The 22,002-nt window shown below is 49.9% G+C and overlaps 1 protein-coding gene and 1 long non-coding RNA gene across 8 annotated transcripts in view; one reads left to right on the plus strand and one right to left on the minus strand.

Moving 5' to 3' along the window:
* Positions 1 to 14,943, plus strand: part of RANBP17 (RAN binding protein 17) — a 255,550-nt gene extending 240,607 nt beyond the window's left edge. For 3 of the 7 annotated variants that reach the window (XM_019741153.3, XM_074313889.2, XM_074313892.2), the window contains 3 exons: positions 9,433 to 9,531; positions 11,374 to 11,501; positions 13,304 to 14,943. In XM_019741153.3, the coding sequence (XP_019596712.2) occupies positions 9,433 to 9,531; positions 11,374 to 11,501; positions 13,304 to 13,400 (324 nt within the window). In that variant the 3' untranslated portion in view covers positions 13,401 to 14,943. Of the gene's footprint in view, positions 1 to 1,926; positions 7,527 to 9,432; positions 9,532 to 11,373; positions 11,502 to 13,303 lie in introns of those variants that run through there. The other 4 variants (XM_019741162.3, XM_074313890.2, XM_074313893.2 and 1 more) reach the window with 4 other exon arrangements.
* LOC141567308 (uncharacterized) lies at positions 7,466 to 10,941 on the minus strand. The gene is made up of 2 exons (XR_016021379.1): positions 10,234 to 10,941; positions 7,466 to 10,104 (listed from the first exon to the last, which is right to left on the minus strand). It is a non-coding gene; the product is annotated as an uncharacterized LOC141567308 (long non-coding RNA).
* Positions 14,944 to 22,002: the final 7,059 nt, after the last annotated feature.

Genomic DNA, 22,002 nt, shown 5'->3' on the forward strand with positions numbered 1-22,002 from the left:
TTATGGGGCCAGATTAAAGGAGCTAAATATGTATAGCCTGCCTAAGTGACAACTAAATGGGGCATTTGATAAGTCTATAAATACTTGGAAGATGTCAATGCCAAGGAGGAAAGGGGATTACTTAGCCTGGCACAATGGGGTATTGGCATAATGGGATAATATTAAGAAAGGGAAAATGAAGGTTGAACATCAATAAAAAGCTTCCTGACAAAGAGAACCATTCCTGACAGGGGACACTATTAAGTTATGTGCTGTGGGCCAAGGGAAGTAATGGCGGTGCCATTTCTCAGGGTGCTGGCAACGAGCCGGCAGGGCAGGAGCCGAGATACATCCTGACCGACGCACAGGAGCCAAGCAGGTCATCTGTCCGCGACTTCCCAGTCCTAGAACAGGAGAAAGGCTGCATCTCCTCGGGAGACATCCGATGGCCCAGGCTTCCTAAGGGCTCTCACCCTCTGGGGAAGTTCGCCCTCCCACATCGGTGCCAGAAAGATCCACTCAACAACTGGCCCCCCATTCCTGCATGTTCAAGTCCACGTTCTCTAGCACACATGACCAGCCCCTTCACAAGGTCTATGTCGTCAGCCAGCACCGCCCCCACGTCCCCTCTCCAGCCCCCCAGAACTGCCCAGCATCCCCCAAACACTTCTCCAGCCCGTCTTCCCACCTGACTCCTACCTGTCAAACGGCGTCTTCTCTCCAGCAGATCGACATGTCTCCTGTGAAGCCTCCCCTACCTGCCCCTCACTCCTAGGCAGTTTGTCCACCGCCTCTGGTCTCCAAGCCTCCTCTGCAGGCTTCTGATTGTGGCACTGGCTGTGCTGCACTGTCATTGTTTGTCTTCTGTGTCCCTCCCCCGCTGGGCTGTGAGCCCTGTGAGGGCTGTGGCTGTGCCTTGTGAGTCTGTGTATCCCCAGGCTCTGACACCGAGCCGGGCACACAGTAGGTGCTCAGTAAATGTCTGAGGAAACCAAGGAACGCGCTTCGATTCCCAGCGCTTTCCATCGCTGGCGTTCCGTAGGCTCCGTGTGTAGTTATGAGCGTGTGATACCCTTGAGTTATGCGCCCGGTCTCTTGGCCAGTACTCTCTGTGCCAGTTAGACAACTGGGAATAAAAACCCTCGAATCGGAAAGGCATCATGCTGTCCTCTGTGGTTTCAGTGTAAACTCTAGTCTTTAATGGAAAATGCGTCTGAGGGCCCCGTACATTTTCCATAACAATGCTTTTTTCTCCCCATACAAAATCGTCTTGAACTTGATAACATAATCCTCCACTGTTGGTTATAAGGATTTCTGGGTCCATCTAACCAAATCCCTTCACGAGATCAGGGAGTGTGGTGCCAGGTGAGAGGCAGGGTAGCTTTGGACCTCCCGCTGTGGGAGCAGATACGCGTTACGGTGTACAGTGTTCTTTGCGCTCTGCTTCGCTGACTGCATGCGGTGCCCTGGTGCCCTGGTGCCCTTAGCCGGAGGTGGTTCTGTTGTGAAATGTGATATTCACCGGGACTGTTGTGATGCCTGTTCAGCCAAGAGGCATGCTGTTGCCCGCTCCCTTCCTTGGTTCAGAAGGGCCTCAGTTAGAAGCTACTTTATCACGGGATATCTAATACCCACATGTGCCGGTAGTCAGCTCTGTCGTGCACATACGAGTATATGGACGTGGTTGGGGTTCATTTCACTGCGCCTTATCCCCCGAGTTCATTGGTAGACTTGCTGTGCTAGACACCGCTCCCCTGCTGGAGGTAGCCTAGCTTCCAGCCCCTTCGCGCCATTGACTGGCAGTCTTGAATTTGAGGCCATGTTCTTAAAGCTCAGAATTTCTCTGCAGTTCCAGTATCAGGTTCCGTTTCTTGGAAGGACTTCACTGGGAAGGAAATGGGTCTGAGATCAAGAATCCTGACCATTTCCCTGTCTCTGCTCCCACAGCCTGGCTCTGGCCCTTCATCATTTCTCCGCTGGATTTCTGCAGCAGGATCTAAGCCTGGTCTCTTGCCCCCACCTATACCCATCACTGCCGTTCTCCAGTCCCCGTCGGGTATTGTTCTAAGTCACACACCTCATCATCATTCAGAAACCCTTTGAAGGCTCCCACTTACGTGCTGGCCCAAGCTCCTGTCCACATTTAGCTTGACCCCAGCCCTTTATAACCTGGTCTCAGCGTAGCCTTCTCCTCACCCTCAGCTCTACTCCTTCCCACTCAGAGGGAGGTCTCTCTCCAAAGCTTCCTGTATAGGGGCTAATTGCTCCTCACCCTTACCACGCCCTGTCTCCGGTGCCATTTCTCACTTTATTTCCTCTTCCTCATATAGCCTTCATCCCCGGTGATGCTATGTGCATCTGCTAAGGTTCGATTTAAATACCACCTGTCCTATAAAAGATAGGCTGGTCTTTTTCAACAGAATCGTAGTACGTGTGCCCTTGTTAGTCTCACTTGAGTTTGCACACCTGTTTGCTAATTTGGGGGACCCCCCCAGAGGCTAGTATAGGCCATTAGAGGTTCTGGAACCTGACTGCGTGGCAGTCATTCAGGCCGGGCCGTGAACTAGAAATAATAGTGTCACTGGAATAAAAATTAGAGGACTATGGCCTTGGAGTTGAGAGCTATTCCTCTCCGCACAGATTTTCCCAACATTCCTACCCAGAGGAAATTTAGATGATGTTTTTGACAAGTGATGCTGTTTGATGTTGGCAAGAGAAGAGTGAGAAAGAGTTTCCCAAATAGCGCTGCGTGGCAAGTCCTGCAGCCTTCCCGTGCCCCAGGTTGTCTGGTTTTATTTTAATGCAGCAAGCTGCTTTATGAGATCTGCAGCCACTTGAAATATGATTTACTACTCGTAAAAAGTTTCAAATGGATAATGAAGATTCAAGAATGAGACTCACAGTGTAGTGTAGTCAATTTTGTTGCTGTTGCTCTCCGGTACATCTCTGCCATTGAAATGAATTATTTATTATAATTTATTTCAACCATGGAAAATAAAACTGTTTTCATTGTGATGTGCGCTGTTACATTCAGAATAGACACATTACATGCAGTACTCTCAATTAATTAATCCTGAAGTTTCATGCCAACTTTATCTTCTTTTTTATAAGCTAGGAAACTGGCAGGTAATTCTTTCCCCAATAAACTGTGATTCAAATAAATGTTTTGAGAACTAGGGGTAATGTTGGTAATGGAGAAAATTGAAACAACAGCAAAACGAGTTGGGTATTGCCTTAGATTTTACAAGGGATGGAAGAAGAGTTTTTAAATATCTTAGGCCATTTGTCACTGGGAGAAAAAGCATCCCTTACCGTTCTGCTAGGAGGAGGTAGAAGAGGAGGTGCTTTGAGTTCAGATGTGGAGCCTGCGGTACGAATATACGGCCAAGGCCAGCTGAATTAACCAGCCCCACAGTCCCTTTATTGGGAAGAAGGTTGTTTGTTTGTTTGTTTGTTTGTTTGCAAAGCTAGCACTGGGCAAAGGCAAGTAGGCAGGACGCCCATGTGATCGTTCCGAGAGTCACCCATAATTGATTGCAATCTTGTTTGTCTAAAAAAGAGGCTCACCTCATCTTGCATGCCATTTGATTTTTTTTTCCTTTAATGTGTCATATACTTGCTTCTATTATGAGGCTACAAAGACACATAAGAACGTAAGAGTGTGCTTAATATGTACAGACATTAAAAGACTGAAGGTAACTTAGATGGTGAGGCTTAGTTAATCCGGGCAGGGAAATTTATATGCTTATTTGTCCATTACTTTCATTTTTCATAACGTTCCACGAATACCACATCGGTAGACAGATGAAGCGAACAATTGATTCCTTCTCCCTGAAGATGACTGATATCTAATTTGAGGGGGATCACATTTCAGTATCTGCTGCGCGAGGGGTCTCAGGAACAGCCCTCGGTAGTGACGGCAACTCCCCGGCTTCCACAGCCGAGAATCTGGAAGCTATGCCTCCTTCGGCAGCGTTCTGATTCTCCCAGACCCTGGATCCCCGGGACTCTGGAGAAATTACTGCGGAGATGGGTAGACGGTTTCTCTGCTTTTTCAGATCTGGTGGCACCACCCAGGACGTGCTGTTGTTGTTTTTTGTGTTTGTTTTGTTCTCGTTGTTGTTGCGAGAGCCAGCTTCCCCTTCCTCTCCCACTGGCCTTGAGGCCGGTTCCACGTGCCGAAGGGTCCTTGAGGCTCAGAAGCAGTGCTCACGTGTTTGGTGTGTTTATTATTGGCTGTTCCTCAAAATATCACCAACTCATTAGGTCAAAATCAAGGACAATCTAGTTTGGCCAGAGCTACAGATCATTTTGTATCCTACCCTTCTTCCCAGGAGGGCCCCACACCTAACCAATGAAGGCCCCCCACTCTGCAGACATGCCCTTGGGCACAGCCCTCATCTTTGCGTTCCTCCCCACCCCACCCCCATCTAGATCTGGGCACAGGGACCCTCTCCCTTTGGTCGCTCACCTTTTCTTCGGTGTGTCCCACCTTTGTCGGAACCAAAGCCTCCTTCTCGGGCCCTCCTTCACCACCGTCTGGACCAGACAGCTTGCTCTAGCCCCATTCGCATTTTCCAGTTCCCTGATGGCAGGCAGCAGCCTTGCAGTATAACTGAAATGTCCCGCAACCCTGAACAAAGAGGTGGGGAAAGAGAGGGCGAGCCGGAGCTCCCCAAGTGTCATGCGCAATCGGTCCCTGTAGGATCCACGTTCCTGTCTTCACTTCGGGGTCAGTTTTGTCTTTCTGAGACAGATGGGGCACCAGAAGGAGCAGTTTGGGTTTTTTCACCTGTTTCTTAGAACTTTGTGAAATGTTTTTCAGTTATGCTATTCAACGTGCTGAAGGAACATGAACAATGAAAAGTGTTCACTTTATAGGGAGGATTTTACCTCAAAGGAAATTAGCTTAATTTCCTAATGTCGATGACGTTCATTTAAATTGCTGTGTACATGGTCCTTTTCATGGGAGGGAAACCACTGCTTTTAGGAAAATGTTCAATGGGCCATTTTTCAGAGACAATCAACTCATTACGTCTACTGCTGTTCATCTTGAGAGCCTGCAAATGTGTTCACCAAACTTATAGAAGCTTTAGGGAGGAGGCAAGACGGCCTGCTGCCAACTCTCCAGGAACCACTCCCCTGGCTTCTAACCACAGGGAGAGCAGGCAGCAGGGTGACTGAGCAGAGGACATGCACGTGGGCAGCATGTCGGGGACACCCACTGCAGGTGCCAGGGTGAGTCGTGCCCGGAAACGATCCCGTCCTCTCAGCCACCGGTCGTCCAGAAGGAGCCCGACGCCGCCTCAAACCACCGCTGGTGGTCTTGGTCCTCGCTCTCGGACAGCCTAAGGGTGGCGGAAGGCAGGCTGGCATGAGGGCACGGGCACACGTCCTGGTTCCGCTTCACATCTCGGTGGCTGACGGCTGTGCCTCCTTGAGCAGTTACTCTCTCAGGACCTCAGACCCTTAGACTGTGAAATGGGAGTAAAGCCGCTTTCAGGAGCAGCTGAGGGTAGAGGCAATGTATGCACGTGCCTGAGGCTCTCCCTCCCTACGTGTAGCTTTGTTGTTGGGCAGTGAGAAGAGCCATCGGGCACAGCTTACTCGTCGGTGGAAGTCCTGTCAGAAAAGCTGGTGCCTCGGCCTTGGGACTTTGTAACCTAAAAGCCTCCACAAGGGCTCTTCCCGGAAGCTGCTGGTAGAGGGACGATAGTAGCTCAGAAGAGTTCTCAGGCTCTACAAAACAAGTCTGGTCCTTGGACATGCACAGTGTGTGACTTTACGTATTTACCCATTTCACGTTTTAGCCATCGAGTTAGCCAGAACTGTTTTCTGTACAGTCCCCTTCCAGCTCTTCAGCTCTCACACGTGAGTGCTTGCTATTTCACTCATCCTGTCCCGCTTATTCATGTATCCATTTATGTATTCATTCTTTCATTTGGTAGCTATTTCCTAAGCCTCTGATGTGCGCCTAGATGCCATGCTAGGCACTGGGAATGCAGAGAAAAGTGCCCCGTGGCCCCAGCATCCCACAGGTCTGCAGGCTGGGCTCCCTCCCTACCCACTGCAGTCGTCACCCTGTACTCAAGCCACTTCTCTGCAGCCATCCTGCTCTGCCCAACTTGTACCCACTGAGCCTCCCTTCCTTGCAAAGAGGACATAGCCACCCTCTAGCAGTAAAGCATCCAGCACACACCACATCTTTGCTTATTCGGAGTCAGCAGGAGCTAGAACAGGAAGCTTCTGAAGTGACAGCTTATGGTTAGTGCCTTCTGTAGGGAGAGTGCCACCCAGCTTGTGTGGGTCGGAAAGTCCACTTTGCTTCGTGCTTGTGCGTCGTAGCCCATTTTAGGGTGGGAGCATAGGACAGGCTGGACAGTGAACAACGGTACACATAACACATTGCTTTGTTTGCTTTTCCAGGTCAGATATTTGTAGAGCAGCTTTGTGTTTCATGTGGAAGATTACAAGTTTTCAGAGGAACACAAACACTGTCATTCAAAATCCATACCACACACATGCCAGACCAAATAGGGATGCTTTGGGGACAGTTTCCCAAACTGAGAGCAAAGGAACACTGGTAACTATCGAGGCCTGTGGAAGAGTCAGTCCTCACAGCTGCCCATCAGAGTAGGGGTCATCATCCCCCATTTTCTATGTAAGGAAATAAAGGCTCAGAGAAGTGAACAGCCTACCCAGGCTCCCAAGTTACGTATGTGGCAGGGCCACGTTTGGCCTCAGCTCTGACTGGCTCCAAAGCCTGCCCCTGTCACACCACATTGGTTTCACTTCATTGCGAGAAATGTCCTACAAACTCATGTCAAAGCCTGTGGGAAGGAAGAGGGAGAATGGGGACGTGCCTGAGGCAGTGTGGAGTGTGGGTTTTCTAAGTGGGACCAAGCCACATGACTCCCCTCTCCAAGTGGTCCCTTCCCTAGTTGGGCAGAATAGCTGCTTAGGATAATATGCGGATAATGTGTGTGTTTTCAGACATAGGCCCTGGAAAATGCCATCTGGGTTGGGCAAATTGGAAACGGCCATGCCATCCACCCCTGTAACAGTATGTATGGGACGGGAGCGGAAGTTGGGGGTGTGGAGGCGCTTTCCCGCAGCAGTGCTCATGCTACATGACGTACTGAGGGTGCGTGTGGCTCAGTGGGGCTGCGGTGGTCCGGTGTAGAGTTGCCGACGCTCTCTTTTCAAGCTTCATTTGTTGGCGTCCTTCACCACAGAGAGCCTCCACCAGAGATTTCATACTCCCTGGAACAGGACCTGTACTTAGCATTTCACCCAGTATTTCTCCATATGGGGGAGGGGGACTTCGCCAAAGGAACGTGCCACATGTTTGAACTGTTTCCCCCATACGCTCTAGGATTATTAGAAAAAAGAACTCTGGAAATGAGCTGCCATGTCAATACCATTTGAGCAGATTTGCTCACTAATTTCCATTTTTCCGGAAGAGTAAAAAAGAAAACAAAAATCATCCATTTTAGCCAACTTTATTTTTAGAAAAGTATTTTATTCAAACATCCCCTTACTTATTACGGACATAAATACATGCATTCAGACAAATGAATCCACGGGAGAACCGTATAAAGTAATTGGCACATCACTTTAGGATGCTTTGTCAGTTACTGGAGGAGTTTGCTACCTCTAACTTTAATCTTTTCCATTAAAATATCCATTCTGCCTTCACATTCTGAAGCCCATAATATTTTAGACTGTCTCCGTGGATCTGTTAGTTTTGCTTGTCAATTTAATTTGTGGCTCTATGACTTTGGGTGGCTTGTTAGATTGTGCAACATGCCGGGCTGACGACGTGGCCGCTCCCCAGAGACTGGACACACAGTAAATATGCAATTGGCGGATTTCATTTGCAAGCAGCCTAAGTGTTATGATGATGATGATATGTGCAATGGCAGATGTTTAGAGAATCACAGAGAAGCCCGTTGCTGTTGTTATTACACACCTTAAATGTTTATAGTACTTTTCACTCCTTGCAGCACTTTTTATATCCACCATCTCATTTGATTCTTGGAGCTTTCTTGTGCTGGATTATTATTTTCCTCTTTGTAGCTAATGAAATGGAGACACACAAAGAGAGGTTCAGTAACTTGCTTGAGATCACAGGGTACAGGAATGTGCCAGAGGAAGAAACCTATGTCACCAAAGCCCCGTCAGCGCTGGTGTTGGAGGTTGTCTTTGCCACATAATTGCCCTTTCCCTGCCCTCCTCGAGGAAGGGCGCCCTGAAGCTGTGGAAACAAGTGCTAGAGGTCGGAGGTACAGAGTCCAAGAGGCAGAAATTGTATCTTCAGCTCCACGAGGAGGACGGCAGCTTGCGTCACCACCACTTGCCTGAATTTGCAGCAGCCTCATCTCTGGCCTCCCTCCGTTACTGTCACCTACACAGTGCATGTTCTACCTGTCCCCAGAAGGATCTTTCTTAAGTGCATATCTGAGCAGGTCTGTCTTGCTGCAGACCCACCACTGGCTCCCACTGCCCTCAGGATGAAGTCCGATTCTTCAGCAGATTTCCAGCCTGACCCTGGGGTCTTGCTGCTGGCTCACATCGCTTCTCTCCAGACACACGGAGTTCCTGACCGCTGTTCATTCCCAGTCTCCTCCTCCACTGCTTTCTCTGCGTAGAACACACTTCTGATGAACTCCTGAAACATTGCCTCCTCTGTGGAGTCTTTCCTGACTTCTCCTCGAGGATCCAGGAGCTCCCTCCCTCCATTGCATGCCCACAGCTGGCCCACCAGCCCTGGTTCCTGCACTGTCTCTGCTGGGTGGTCTGTTCCAGGAAGCTTCTAGCTCCTCAAGGGCAGAGGCTGTAGTAGATGCCTGTGTTCTCTTCCCTCCCCTAGGTGTCTTGCAGACTTTGAATTTAAGAGAATAGATGAGTGTGTACACATATGGAGAGAGGGAAGGAGGGAGGGAGGGAAGGAGGGAGGGAAGGAAAGAGGGAGGGAGGAAAGGGAGGAAGTCAGTCAATGAAGAACGAATGAGAAGCCTTTCACAGCCTGAGCCAGCAGGAAGCAGGACGTTCCAAGGTTACATGGAATGTGTCCCACTCCTTTGTAACTTGACCTCTGGTGAAATAAGAGGCAGAAAAGAAGACAAGCTGGGCGTTGCCTGTGACGTGGCATAGAGGGAAGCCTGTCAGGGCTGAGAGGCAGGGCCTCATCTTGGCTGTGTAGTCTCTGACTTCTGCCCACCCAGAAGGTTCTCCCCAAAGTTTGTGGTGATAGAAACTCTTCCTTGGGGAGCTCAGAGCTTTGCCAAGAGTTCCTACAGGCACATTGTGGGCTCCCGGAGTCAAAGCCATTTGTCCAGGAAGAGCCCTCGTGGCTGTGGAGAAGATGTGGGGTAGACGCTGGGTGTGTAAAAGGCCGGGACGGGGGACGCTGAGCCAAGACGTCAGCGCGTTCATGTGATTGTCTCCTAGATGATGTCTGTCCTCATGAACACCATCGTCTTTGAAGACTGTCGGAACCAGTGGTCAGTATCCAGGCCCCTCTTGGGGCTCATCCTGCTCAATGAGAAGGTGGGTGTGATGGCAGGGAGGTCCCCGGGAGGCGGTCATGGGAGGAGGGAGACGCGGTACAGCAGGCCAAGCTAGGAGGGACAGGAGCCGCTGAGCTGGAGCCGGGGCCTCGAGCACCCAGGGCCAAGGCCGTATTCCCCCAGAAGGCCCTTCCCCAAAGCCGCAGATCTTCCGTTAGACAGAGGCCTCAAGACTAGCTCTTCTGAAACCCAGTGCCCCCACACACTGGGCCACTAGGCGGGTGCTTTGATCAGCAGTGATGCAAGCTCAGCCTCACTCGCCTCCCCGTCCCAGAGGACTTCTGAGCAATAATCCTTTTTGCTCCTTCTTTGGCCTCCTTTGAAATCTGGGCTCCCTGCTGCCCTAGATGGTAGCAGCAGCCCCTCAGGGCCACACAGGGCCAGCACCCTTCGTCCAGGCACACAAGTCTGCAGTCCGTAAGTGCACACGCCGCTCTGGGCTGCCTCCCAAGCTCTCCAGCTGCCTCGTGAAGCCACCTCTGTCTCCCCAGCAGTCAGTAGGAACAGTGCATTACTGCTCGGGAGAATGAATTGTCTATACAATAAGATAGTACTGGGGAAAAGGACAGTGAGATTAGAGGCAGCCGCATACATTAAAATTCAAACTGAAATCCCAGCCTTGGAAGGAAACTAATAGAAGAAGAAAATATATCAAAAAGAGAAGCGCTGTCTCATCATTCACCTGTGCTGAAGTATCCAATTTTAGCCACATTCAATAGCACTGCCATTCATCTTCCCTCGGTGTTATTGTGATTTAAATCCAAGCTCTATAAAAGAGAGCAGTTCTTTTAAAATGATTGAGAGGGAATAAGGGCAAATTCAGTGTTTAGAAAAAGCTTATGACATCACAATATTATACTTTACTGATGGAGGCAATATTTCATGGTTTGGGATGAAAAACTAATAATTTTCTATTTGGTGTGAGTCACTGCATCATTATAAAAGGGAAAAATAAGTAGTTTTGTGCATTCCCAGTCTTGTTCAGGAAGACATTGAGGTTTAAGTCTAATGCCTCTGATATATAGTATTTAAGTGTTAGTCTGACTACATATTAATTATGTGTGTTTTTGATGTGAGCTGTTTTAATGTATGATGGAAATTAAATATCATGCTGTTCGGGCTTGGAAGGATAAACACACGACTGGCAAAACATTGTCTTTGTGCTAAAATTAGGCTCTTTCCAAAGATTAGAAGCTGTGTTTAGCCTACAAGCTTGTGTTTGTATGAAAGCCCACAGACCCGGCAGCCAAAGGGCTCGCGGTTCTTTGTGACCGGGTATGACAGACATTTTCCTTAGTGCCAGGAAGTTCTCCCAGAATGAAGCAAGCCCCTCTCGTGCCCACCTCAGCACAGCAGCCCTCAGGGGCTGGGACTTGGAACAAAGCCGGGAGTCGTGTGAGGGGTATTCACAAAGCCATGAAGGTGGCAGGGCCCTGAGTGTTTTCAGTCAAGCTCTTCCCCTCTGCCTGGGAGGGCCCGCCACGTTCAGCCTTTCTGGGGTTAGTGGACACGGGAGGCAGGAAGCCCTCCATGTGTTTGGTCCCACCAAGGAGGCAAGAACTCAGCCAGCCTACATTGTTCAGTGATAATAGACAATTATAGCAAGAGACATCTGTTAGAAAGGTTAATCCAGGTTCTACCTAGGAATGCCTCCACTGCTTGTTTTCTCTAAAGGCTTCTAGTTCACAGTGGACCCGGACCAAAGCTCCTGTGAGAGATAGGAGCCCTGAGCAGATGGGACCTGGTCTAGCACCTCCCCCAGGGCGTTCTCCAGGCGCAGGTTCAGAGTCAGAGCTCTGATGCTCCTTCTGTCTCCCAACAGTATTTCGGTGAACTGAGGGCCAGTCTGATAAGCAGCCAGCCTCTCCCCAAGCAGGAGGTCCTGGCCCAGTGCTTCAGGAACCTGATGGAAGGCGTGGAGCAGAACCTGTCCATCAAGAACAGAGACAGGTGAGCAGTGCCCAGGGAGCCAAGCATCTCTGAGGGAGGGGCACCTACCGGGTTCGTGGAAAATAACTGGATAGTGCTTAACACCGCTCACGCGTGGCTGTGGCTTTTCTGCTACGCCTTGGAATCCGAGGCTCAGTTGAGTCCCCTCCAGTAAATGTGACTGGGTATTGGATTTCTTCCAATGCTGGGCACTATATACCGGTAGGGATGCAGAGGGGAATAAAATGCAGCCTTTTCCCTTAAGTAGTTTATAATCCAACAGGAGAGAGATGAAAGATAACTAAGTGAAAAGGTCAAAGAAAGAAAGCTCAGATCTGCTACGAAGGACGAGGAAAGGCCTCCTGGCACTGGAAGAAGCATGGGATTTGAGGTCAGATGGACTCTGATCTAAATTTTATCCCTGCCCTTTATAAGCTGCATGGCAGTGAGTAAGGCAGTCAACTTCTCTGATCCTCAGTTTTCTCCCCAGTAAAACAGAGATGATGATAATTGGTTGTGCTGTTTCAATGGCAGAGTGTAGTAAAGCATGGTGTCTAGGACATATGACCCCAGTAAATATTACTTCCTCTGCCTGACCTTTAAGAGTGACTGGTCCTACAAGAACAGAGACAGGTAAGTTGCCAGTCCTAAATATGAGGAGTCTGAACTTACCAGCTATGCCTGAATTCCTTCCTTCCTTCCTTCCTTCATTCAGTGCACAAAGTTTTACTGAGACTCTGCTATGTGCCAGGCATTGGGGAGACCAGTGGTGCACTAATTGTTCAAGGCGTTTGCCCTCGTGGAGCTTCTAGTGAAGGAGACAGACAATAATGAATGATGCAGAAAGAAAAACAACTGCCTGTAACAACCTTTCTTAAAAGTGGTGGTGTCCAAATGCTGCACCATTTGAGTCATCCAGTAGCCTCGGGCTATTGTGGCGTCACCAGCCTCGGCTCTGCTAGTACAAGGCCAAGTCGGATGGGCTCTGTGGACACGTTCCCTTGGCTGCTTGTTCCATGCCAAGATCCCCGGTCAAGCAGAAAGGAGCAACCTGTGAGGTCAGCAGAAGAGACTTACTGAATGGGGCAAGCCTAGGTGCCTCCAGGGGAAATTGCTTCATCTGAGCCTTGGGGATTCGACTGCCACCTCCTGAGCAGCGCTGTGAAATGGTGTCAGACAGGCCTCCTCGCTTACAGAGAGCGCTAGCCAGCAAGGACTAGGTGTTTTCCACCTGCCTCTTACCAGCATGGTCTCAGTTCACTCGATAAGCTCTCATTTCCCACAATGCCATGAGGCAGCTTCTCATGTTGGGCACACAGACTGGAGGTTAAGTATGCGTCCAAGGTCACCCAGCTAAGAGGTGGAGCCAGGATTTGAACCCAGGTGGTCTAACCCAGGCTCCCTCTTTTGAACCACTAAGTTCAGTTTTCTTATCTGTAAAATGAGAATACTAATATCTACCTTTGGGAAGACTTGTGATGATGAAATGAATTTATGTGTAAACTCAACCCATTGCCTGGCACATAAGTTTCAGTTCTTTCCTTTATTTTCCTTACCATCTGTGTGTAGTTTGACTTTTAACAATTTTTAAATAGAATAGCCACAAAACACACCCCTCAAAATAGTCAGAGTGTATTTGGTGATAACCCTTGTTTCCTGAGAGGGGTGCTGGTGACAACAGTAATGGTAGTGAAAGTGGACGGAAGGCGCTCAGCCGGATCTCGGGCCCTGTCCACGGTCCTGAACCCCACACCTCCTCATCCAGAGCTTCATACAGCCCCGGCCTTGCCACTGCCCTCAGCCCTTTCCTCCTCTTTCCACAGGTTCACCCAGAACCTGTCCGTCTTCAGAAGGGACGTGGCAGAGGTCCTGCGCAGTGATGGCAGCACTGACCCATGCAGCCCGGACATGATGAGCTGACACGACGTCTCTGACCCTGTGCCGAGCGGCCTTTATCAAGAGACTCTTATGGGTCTGGCTCCCAGGACAGTGATGTCGGCAAGCCCAGAGGAATCTATTTTTCAAAACAAACAACAACAACAAAAGCCCTACCTTTTTATAAGTCTGGCCTAATTATAAGAATTTGTAATAGTGCACAAACGATGTAAATTCATTCTTTGCTCTGAAAAAGCAAAAGTGTTTTCAGTCTTTCTATAAAATATCATTATCTTTGTTCTTCTAATGCTCTGGAAGAGTGTAGAAACAATATGTAACCAAAGAACATAATAAACCAGGTTTGCGTCTAAGTGTGCACCAGTTAATGGTTCTGCAATCAAGGCTGAGGATTTGTTGGCATTGCAGCCGTCAGCATGGATCCTGGATTGAGACAAATACCATTTGAACCTGTTTATTAGTAGTTTGTTAGGAGTCTGGAAGGAACAGCACTGGGGCCTCTGAGCTGTGGGCACTGAGGACGAAGCAACCACAGGACTGCACACAGCCTCGTCTGCCGCAGCAGCATCTGATAAAGTTGAGACAGTAACACAATTAAATGACTTACAAACAACGTTTGCTTTTCACTGGCATAAATCTGCAGTGGTTCCGTCTAGAAGAATTAAGCTGTGCAATTACTGCCTGCAGAGAGATCTCTTTAGGAGGAGCCGGGCAGCCCCAGCAGGACGCGCCCAGGCCTTCTGCCTCCATTCAGTTTTTACGAGAAGCTGAAGGTGTCTAAAATATATTCATTCAAAGCAGCTCTGTCTTCTTGGGCCATCCAAAATAGTTCCAGGTACTAAAATGCAGATTTTCAGACGCTGAGAACAGCTGGTTTCCATCCCGCCACAGAACCTCTTAGTCACACAAGGGGATTGCAACTGAACCCACACCCAGGGCAGGAAGGAGGCCTTTAGTTTGTGAGGACGCTAACGGGGCTATTCATTTTGAGATTGCCTCTATCGAATGGCTTTTGCATCTCACTGCTCTGTGTTCATGGTTCAGGCTTGTAATAAATACTGTGCCCTTTCTTTCTGATTAAGCCATGAGACGTTGGCCTTCCTGTTGTCTATCCAGAGGCTCCTGCTAGAATCTCGTCTCTCAGACTAGTGTTTCTTGAAAGCTTTCTTGACAATGGAGTTTCGTAAGAGGATTGTCACCTAAAAGCAGAGTACGCAAGTTTATCTCAAAATGTTGCTCATCCCCACGTGAACCCAGGAATCAGGGAAAAGTGTGTTATAGATACGGTTACCTCTGGCAGTTCATGGATAAGTAAACCTTGGCTTTACACTGTATTTCATTAGCAGTGAAAAACATGATTTTCCTTGAGAAGGCAAATTCTGACCCTTATAAAACAACAACTGTTTGGAGAAGTCTGAGAAGTTCTAGTTGTCAGGGGCTTATTACTGCACACTCACTGCTCACAAACGCTTCACAGAAGGCCTGTCCCAGTCTGGCACTGTTTTCTTTACAGAAGTCTAGGACCTAAAAGCACTGTGTTATTTGCAGTAAAAGGCTCACAAGAAAGTAACAGTGTGCACTTGCTTTTCTTTGCCTCACTGCCCAAGGTCACCTGGTGGTTTCACCTCAGCCAGGGAAGCTCCCCGGCCTTGGCCTTGGCGAGCTGCTCTCCCAGGAGGATTGTCAGGCCTGCCCCACTGCTCAGTTCAGCGGCACCTGCTTGTGGTGCTGGATTTACGAAGCTCACAGCGGGTGGGGGGCGGGAGCAGGGACTCAGCAAACACTACTGAGCCTCTGCCGTGCCCCTTACCTGTGTTCCCTCCCTTAGTCCTCAAAACAGCGCCAAGGAAGGAGACAGCAGTCTTCCCGCTTCTGAGATGAGGAAACTAAGGCTCAAAGACACAGGTCACACAGGCAGGATCTGAACCCAGGTCTGTTTCACCTCAAAGGAATTCCTGGTCTCTTCCAAGGAACACATAGTTGAGAGTGGTGAGTTGAAACCGTTAATATTTACATCCGTTTCCAATTGTTTGTCAGAACTCTATTGCTACATAACAAATTACCCCAAAATGTAGTGGCTCAGGACACAGGGGTTGTGTCGCGGTTCCTCTGTGTCGGAACCCGTAGCTGGGTCCTGTGCTTCGGGGCCTTGCACAGGCTGCAGTCAGGGTGGTTGGCCAGCGCTGTGGGACCCGCAAGGCTCGCTGGGGAGGATGCGCTTCTATGGCCCTTCGTGGAGTTAGCAGACTCCGTTCCTCACGGACTGGCAGACTGAGACCCTCAGCTCCATGCCACATGGGCCTCGCCATAGGGCAGCTCACAACATGGCATCTGGCTGCATCAGAACCAGCAGAAGAGAAGAGCCTGAGAGCAGCAAGCTGGAGTCACAGCCTCGTCTTACCCAGTATCAGGACGGGCGCCCGTCGCTTTTGCTGCATTCTGTTCACCGAAAGAAAGTAACTCACTAGGACCAGCGCACACCCAAGCAGAGAGAGTACACAGGGCGTGGATACCAGGAGACAGGGACCATCAGGACCCATTTTCAAAGCTGCCTGCTACCACTCAGCTGGTCTGCGCTGAAGAGGCTGAGTCTGGCTACAAGTTTATCCCTTAAAACCTGGAAAAGAATCCTGATTTTCCTTGGAGAGCTCAGTTCCACTCTGTGCCCTTTCAAAAGGAGGGAAAGGGCGTGGGGAAGCTGGGATGTTTCAGGAAGACATTACACTGTGTACTCATCCCCCAGCCCATGGGAACCGGATTTGGAGCTGTGCCGTCCCACCTCCCAGCCTGCCAGTGTCTGCCTTGGTAAGGGACAGTGGGGACTCCTGGGGAGAACCTGGAGGCCCACGTGGCAGTTCTCTGCTGGGACATCCTATCCCAAGGATAACACAAGTGTTCCAAGGCACACAGACTTGCGGAGCCTGCCCGAAAGAGTGGTCGCTGGGTCTGTTCTATGCTCCAATCAGGCCACAGGTGTATCTAACTCACTAGTACAGGCAGTTGAACGGGGCCCACCACTTAACAAGTGTGTGGGCCACAGGGAGGGTGAGATGGAAGGTGTGGGCCTCTGGGCACACCACACCCTTCTGATGAAATTCTGGGGTGCAGACGCGTACTGTGCGTGCAGGGCGGGGCTCTGAGTCAAGCCACCGGCGTCAGCTGATGCTCACGCAAGAAACAGCTAGAAGGTAATTGGCTCAATTTTTGCCTTCTATACTGACTCCAGAACCTGGCCCCTGAGAAAGCTGTATTCTAGATGTTTCCCTCTTTCTGCACGTCCTATTCAGGCTTCTCTGTGCTGAACGGTGGGGGAGTGCAAGGTGCCTGCCCTGAGTGGTGAGTTGAGCAGCCCAGAAAGCCCTCTTGGCTCCGGGGCTCCCTTCCACTACCTCGGAGTGCCTTTGTGTTATGGGACTGGAGGCCCCTTTCAACGTGCAGAACTGGCCTGGCGTGTAGCCCTGAGCTGAGATCAGTGACTTAGGTCAACGACCAGTCGAGAGCTGAACATGAGAACAAAGAGCAGGATGGGTTTGGTGAGAAAAACTGGGGAAACGGAAAGATCTGAATTATGGGGAAACCTTATGTACATGTGGCCAGTCCGGCAGTTTGGGGAAGTGGCATTTGAGAGAACTCAGCTCCTTATGGCGAGGGGCGAAATGCACACCTGAAGGGGAGAGCAGGGAGAGTAGAAAGGGGGCAAGCGACGGTTTCAAGACGAGCATTAAATAAGTAGAACCACTATCATTTACTGAGCACACCCACCTAGCACTGCAAATGGCTATCTCATTTAAATGTAATGCTTCCCAATAAAAATGTCAAATAAGTATTATTATCCCCATTTTAGAGATCAGAAAACTGAGACTAAAGTCTGACCCAAGGCCACATAGCTAAAAAGTAGACAAGCCAAGTCAGGTCAGCCTGACTCCAAAACTCATGTTTTTTTTCCACCTTAATTCCTTAAGTGAGTTCCTCACAGCCAGACTCTGGGGACAGTTGGGCAGGGAAGGTGCATCTGGAAACCTGTGGGACCCCCCCACATAGAGCTGGGCCCTCCCAAAGAAAGGCCAATCCAATGCCTGGGCCCCAGTGTGTTGTGTCTGTGGGTTCTGCCACTGATTCTTCCTCTTCCGTGAACTTTATAAAATCATTCTTGAGACTTTTTAATGTTTTATTGAGGTGCAAGTTTACGATGACAGCAAACCTTTCAAACTACAGCAAGAGTAACCTGCCTCCTTGGCATATTAAAAAATAATGCTAGTGTCGGTTTTTACGTCCCACAGTTTGGATTGCTGATAAGAGCGCTTCCTTGACAAGATTCTGTTTGAGGTTTACAGAAAGCGTAATAAAATATGTAAGTTACATTTCCACAAACAAAAGCTATAACATAAGTTATTTATAAGTGTGAGATACAAACCGTATCACGATAAATAAACCATAAAGGGTACCTGCAACATCCATCTTAATGTAATTTGCCCAACAAAAGTGTTGAAACGAAGTCAAATTTAGTAGAGAAATCTGTCAAGAAGAGAGGAAAGTTGTAGAACACAAAATGGGAAAAATGGTTGCTGGGTGGTGGAAGCAAACGGTGTAAGACGGGGTTGAAGGCCCTCAGAAGGCCAGTGCGTGTGCCTGCCCTCGGTGCCTGCTCATGCACTTGGGCCCTGCCCAGATGCCTCTGCACCCTCCACCAGCCCCCTCCACCAGACCCGTCCCTGGAGAAAGGAATCTCTCTTCCCCACCCCCTTCCGGTCTTGCCCGCTCTTCTAACCAACCCCCAGCCCCATGGCCAGCTTCCTCCTGCTGCTGCCAGCCTCCCTGCCAGGCTGTGCCCTCTTCAAGGCCAGAGCCTGGGTCTGACTCAGCACAAAGATCCTGGAAATCGTTTGTTCATTCATTCATTCACCTACCATAGGGAGTAGTGAATGAGACGGTCTCCGTCCTCAGACAGCTGGTGAGCAGAGTGAATAAGATCTCAGTTCTGAAGGCAACAAGTGCAATGATGAAAATCAGCAAGGAGAGAGACTGACAGGGAGAGGCACTCAGGAGGCTGGGCAGAGAGGCCACAGCTGACCTGGGTCTTAAAGGATGGGAAGAGCTGGGGGAGGTGAGTGCTGAACTGAGTACTGGCAAATTCCCGGACACCCTCTCACCCCTTTTCCTTATCCCTTCATCTAGCTTTGCTGTGTGCTCCTCAGTTTCATCCCCCAGACTCTTGGTGATCCTCCAGTGGGCCAGGCCCTGGGCCCAGCCCCAGGACATGGAATCGAATGCTGTCAGCACTGTTCTGCCCTGAAGGAGCTCCCTGGGCTAGTGGGGAAGACAGAAGTGAGCCCCGTGCTGGCCAGCCCTCACCCCCGTTCCTGGGCTCTTTCACCCAGACCCGCCACGGACGCCCCTCCCAATGAGCCCTGTGACTGAGAATCCTCCCAGAGTAGAAATGGGGGTATGACGTAGAGGGAAAAGCATGGACTTTGCAGTCACGACAGTGCTGGCTCCAAACCCCAGCCCCAGCCTTCCCACTGCCTGCCCCTGAGCACCTGAGGTCACTTCCCTAAGCCAACTGTCCTTTAAGTCTCCTGACTTGTGCTGGGGACCCTGAGAAGCACACAGCACCAGGTGGCCTTTGCCTTCCTCCAGCTGGCAGTCTTGGACCCTTCCCGACCTCCTCAGGAAGTTTCTTCCTCTAGCCCCCACTTCGGGGAGGCACTGGCGATGAGCACAAACGGCATCACCACCAGCAGGTGGGGAAACTAAGGCCCCAAGTTAGCACATGGGCCAGAACACTTGACTAGGTGCTCAGCAGTAAATACGTGTTGAATAAATGAACGAAGGAGTGAATAAATTTTGGCAGGTGTCTTTAGAGCCTTCCATCGTGAGCACTGAAGGGCCCCTGGAGACTCCTAACTAGGAGATGTGAGTAGAGAATGGGGGATGGACAGGTTAGCAACCTGTGACATGGCTTGTGTGCAAGTTACGTATTTGTGTCTTTGTCTTTGGAAGTTGTCCATAATATTTTCATCGATCTCTCAAATAAGGTTGCTGGCCCAAATATGTATAAGAGCCCTGATTCAATCTCTATGCCATTTTACAGACAGGGAATTGAGTTCAGTTCACACAGGAAGTCAATGGCAGAGTGAGCCTGAACCCGCACATGGGCACTTAGAAATTCCAGCATCCTGCCTTTTATCACTGAAGCCCCCCCCCCCCATACACACACACACACACACCCATGGTACTCCCAGCAAAGCCTCCACCAACTCTGTCCTTTCTCCCAGATTCTCCAGGGGGAAGAACAGAAGACGCCATGTATCCTGCAACCCCATCTGGACTCAGGAGACCTGGCCCCACAGCCCCAGTTCGTAGAATTTTGATTTTTCATTTGTATTTGTGTGTGTGTGAGAGAGAGAAAGAGAGAGAGAGAGAGAGATTATTCAATTGGTAGCAGGTAAGCCGGGACAGCAAAAGTATAATCTCAGGAACACCAAATATGCATCAAAACATATTTGGCCAAAAAAGTGCTTAGAGGTAAATTTGTGGCCTTACGTAATGTTTATTTAAAATTAAAAAAGCAAGAATGATTGACAAAAATGAACTAAATTTTCACCTCAACAAAAAAGAAATTAAAAATAAAACATTCCTGTAAGATGACATAAAAAAAGGAGGATCATGAAATAAAAGTCTTTCCTTTAAGACCAATAAAATAGACAAACCTTAGGCAAGTATGATCACAAGGCACAATGGAAAACCACTGAGGACGAAATGCAGATGGTATTAGCTCAGATCACATGAAAGCTTCAAATGATGAGAGAACCTTGTCACAATGTTATAACAAGACATTTGAAAACTGGGATGAACTGGGCCCTATTCTGGGCACTGGCTTCCAAATCTGAGCAGGCGTCAGAATCACCTGGAGGGCTTGTTAAATCGGACTGCTGAGCCCTTCCCCCAATTTCTGATTCAGGAGGTCCGGGCTGGGGTTCACGAATTTGCATTTCTAACAAACTCTTGTTAGGCGATGCTACTGCTGCTCCAGGACCACACTGTGAGACCCACTGGTCCAGGCACTAGGCTGCCCCATTTATGTCCTTCCTGGCAGTGCTGCTCTGTCTGGACTGGGAAAGAGGGAGTTTGTAACCCGCTACCCAAAGTGCCTACTGCTGGGTGATGGAAACCCAGGGTCTCAGAAAGCTGGGCCCTTGCAGTGAGGTGAATGGAATCATCTGGAAGAACTCATGTAATCCCATGATACTGTTGCTTTACTAAACGGGGAAACGGAGGCACAAAATGGATGGATCATTCCCTGAGCCCATAGCTGGTAAACAGAGGTGGGAATCCAATTCTTAAGCACTGGGCCCCTCTCCATGCCCCGGGAGCAACATTGGCCACACCACCCACACCTAATTCTGTGCCCACATACCTGTGGTATGGGCCTCATTAGCCCAATGTACCAGAGCCAAGTAGCAAAGGCCTGGAACTCAGGGCGCTGGAAGCCAGAAGGGAAATGGAACTGATGAGGCACCGACGCGGCACCGACGCCAGCCCCGGAGTAGGGGACTGAAAGCCGCAGGAGCTCTCTGACCCTCAGTTCCCTCATCAGGTAAGAAAATGGGATCAAGAACAGCCCTTTCCTCACCGGGTTGCTGTAAGGAACCAGTGCCCACCGCCTGCCTGGCACCCACCAAGTTCTCAACCTACAGTAGCTGTACTGCTGTCGTTCAAGTTATGTAACCGCCATAGTTTCTCACAGGCACTTCCACAGACCTTATCTCATTTATTTCCCACAGCCACCCTGGGGGGAGACATTACCCCTTCTGTTTCACAAATTAGGAAAATGAGACTCCAGGAGGGGCCATGAGGGACCAAACAGCCCCCAACAGTCCCCAGACCGCCAGTGGCAGAGCCCCGAATTGGAAGCAGGAGGCCCCCAGCCCACAAGCAATGGCATCTACCCCACTGAAGGTGTCTGTCCGCCAGAGGAAGCCGGGAGGGCTTGTCCAGACCCCACCCCACCCTGCGCTCCTCAACCCTCACTGCCGGCGGCCTCCTCCTCCCCACCCATCATTGAGGTTGCTCAAGGTCACACAGCTGGCAGTGACCTACCTCAGGGACCCAGGCCTTAAGATTGCAAATCCGCAGGCCTCTCGGTTGTTGGGGGCGGATTATTAGGAAGAATCCCCAGTATGCTGCCTCCCGCCTTTCTGATCCTCTGAGACTGACCCCACGGTAGACAAACACAGCTCCCGCTGCAAGATGCTGAGCCTCCGCAAATAAAACAAAACTGCAAACAAACAAGAATCCTAAGAATCATACGTCAACCATCACGCTGGGGGGTGGAGTTGGAGGGCAGCTGCCGCGGCTCCGTGCCGACTCTGGGCCAGGCCTTAAACCCTGAGCTCTCCACACCTCACTGCCGGCTCACGACGATCCCGCAATGCACGCATTTTCCTGTCTCTGAATAAGAAAAACCAAAGCCTAAAAGATATGAAGTCACTTGCTCAAGGTCACTCAGCCAGAAAATGACGGGCCTGAATTTAAACTAATTTCTGGCTAACCTCACATCCGACCTCTCACAACGTCCGCAAGACAGGGAGCGCGAGGGGGAGGCCTGACCACGAGTGCAGCAGTCAGT

Source organism: Rhinolophus sinicus, chromosome 5 (assembly GCF_057876585.1).
Source record: "Rhinolophus sinicus isolate RSI-liver-muscle chromosome 5, RSI-T2T, whole genome shotgun sequence".
NCBI lineage: Eukaryota > Metazoa > Chordata > Mammalia > Chiroptera > Rhinolophidae > Rhinolophus > Rhinolophus sinicus.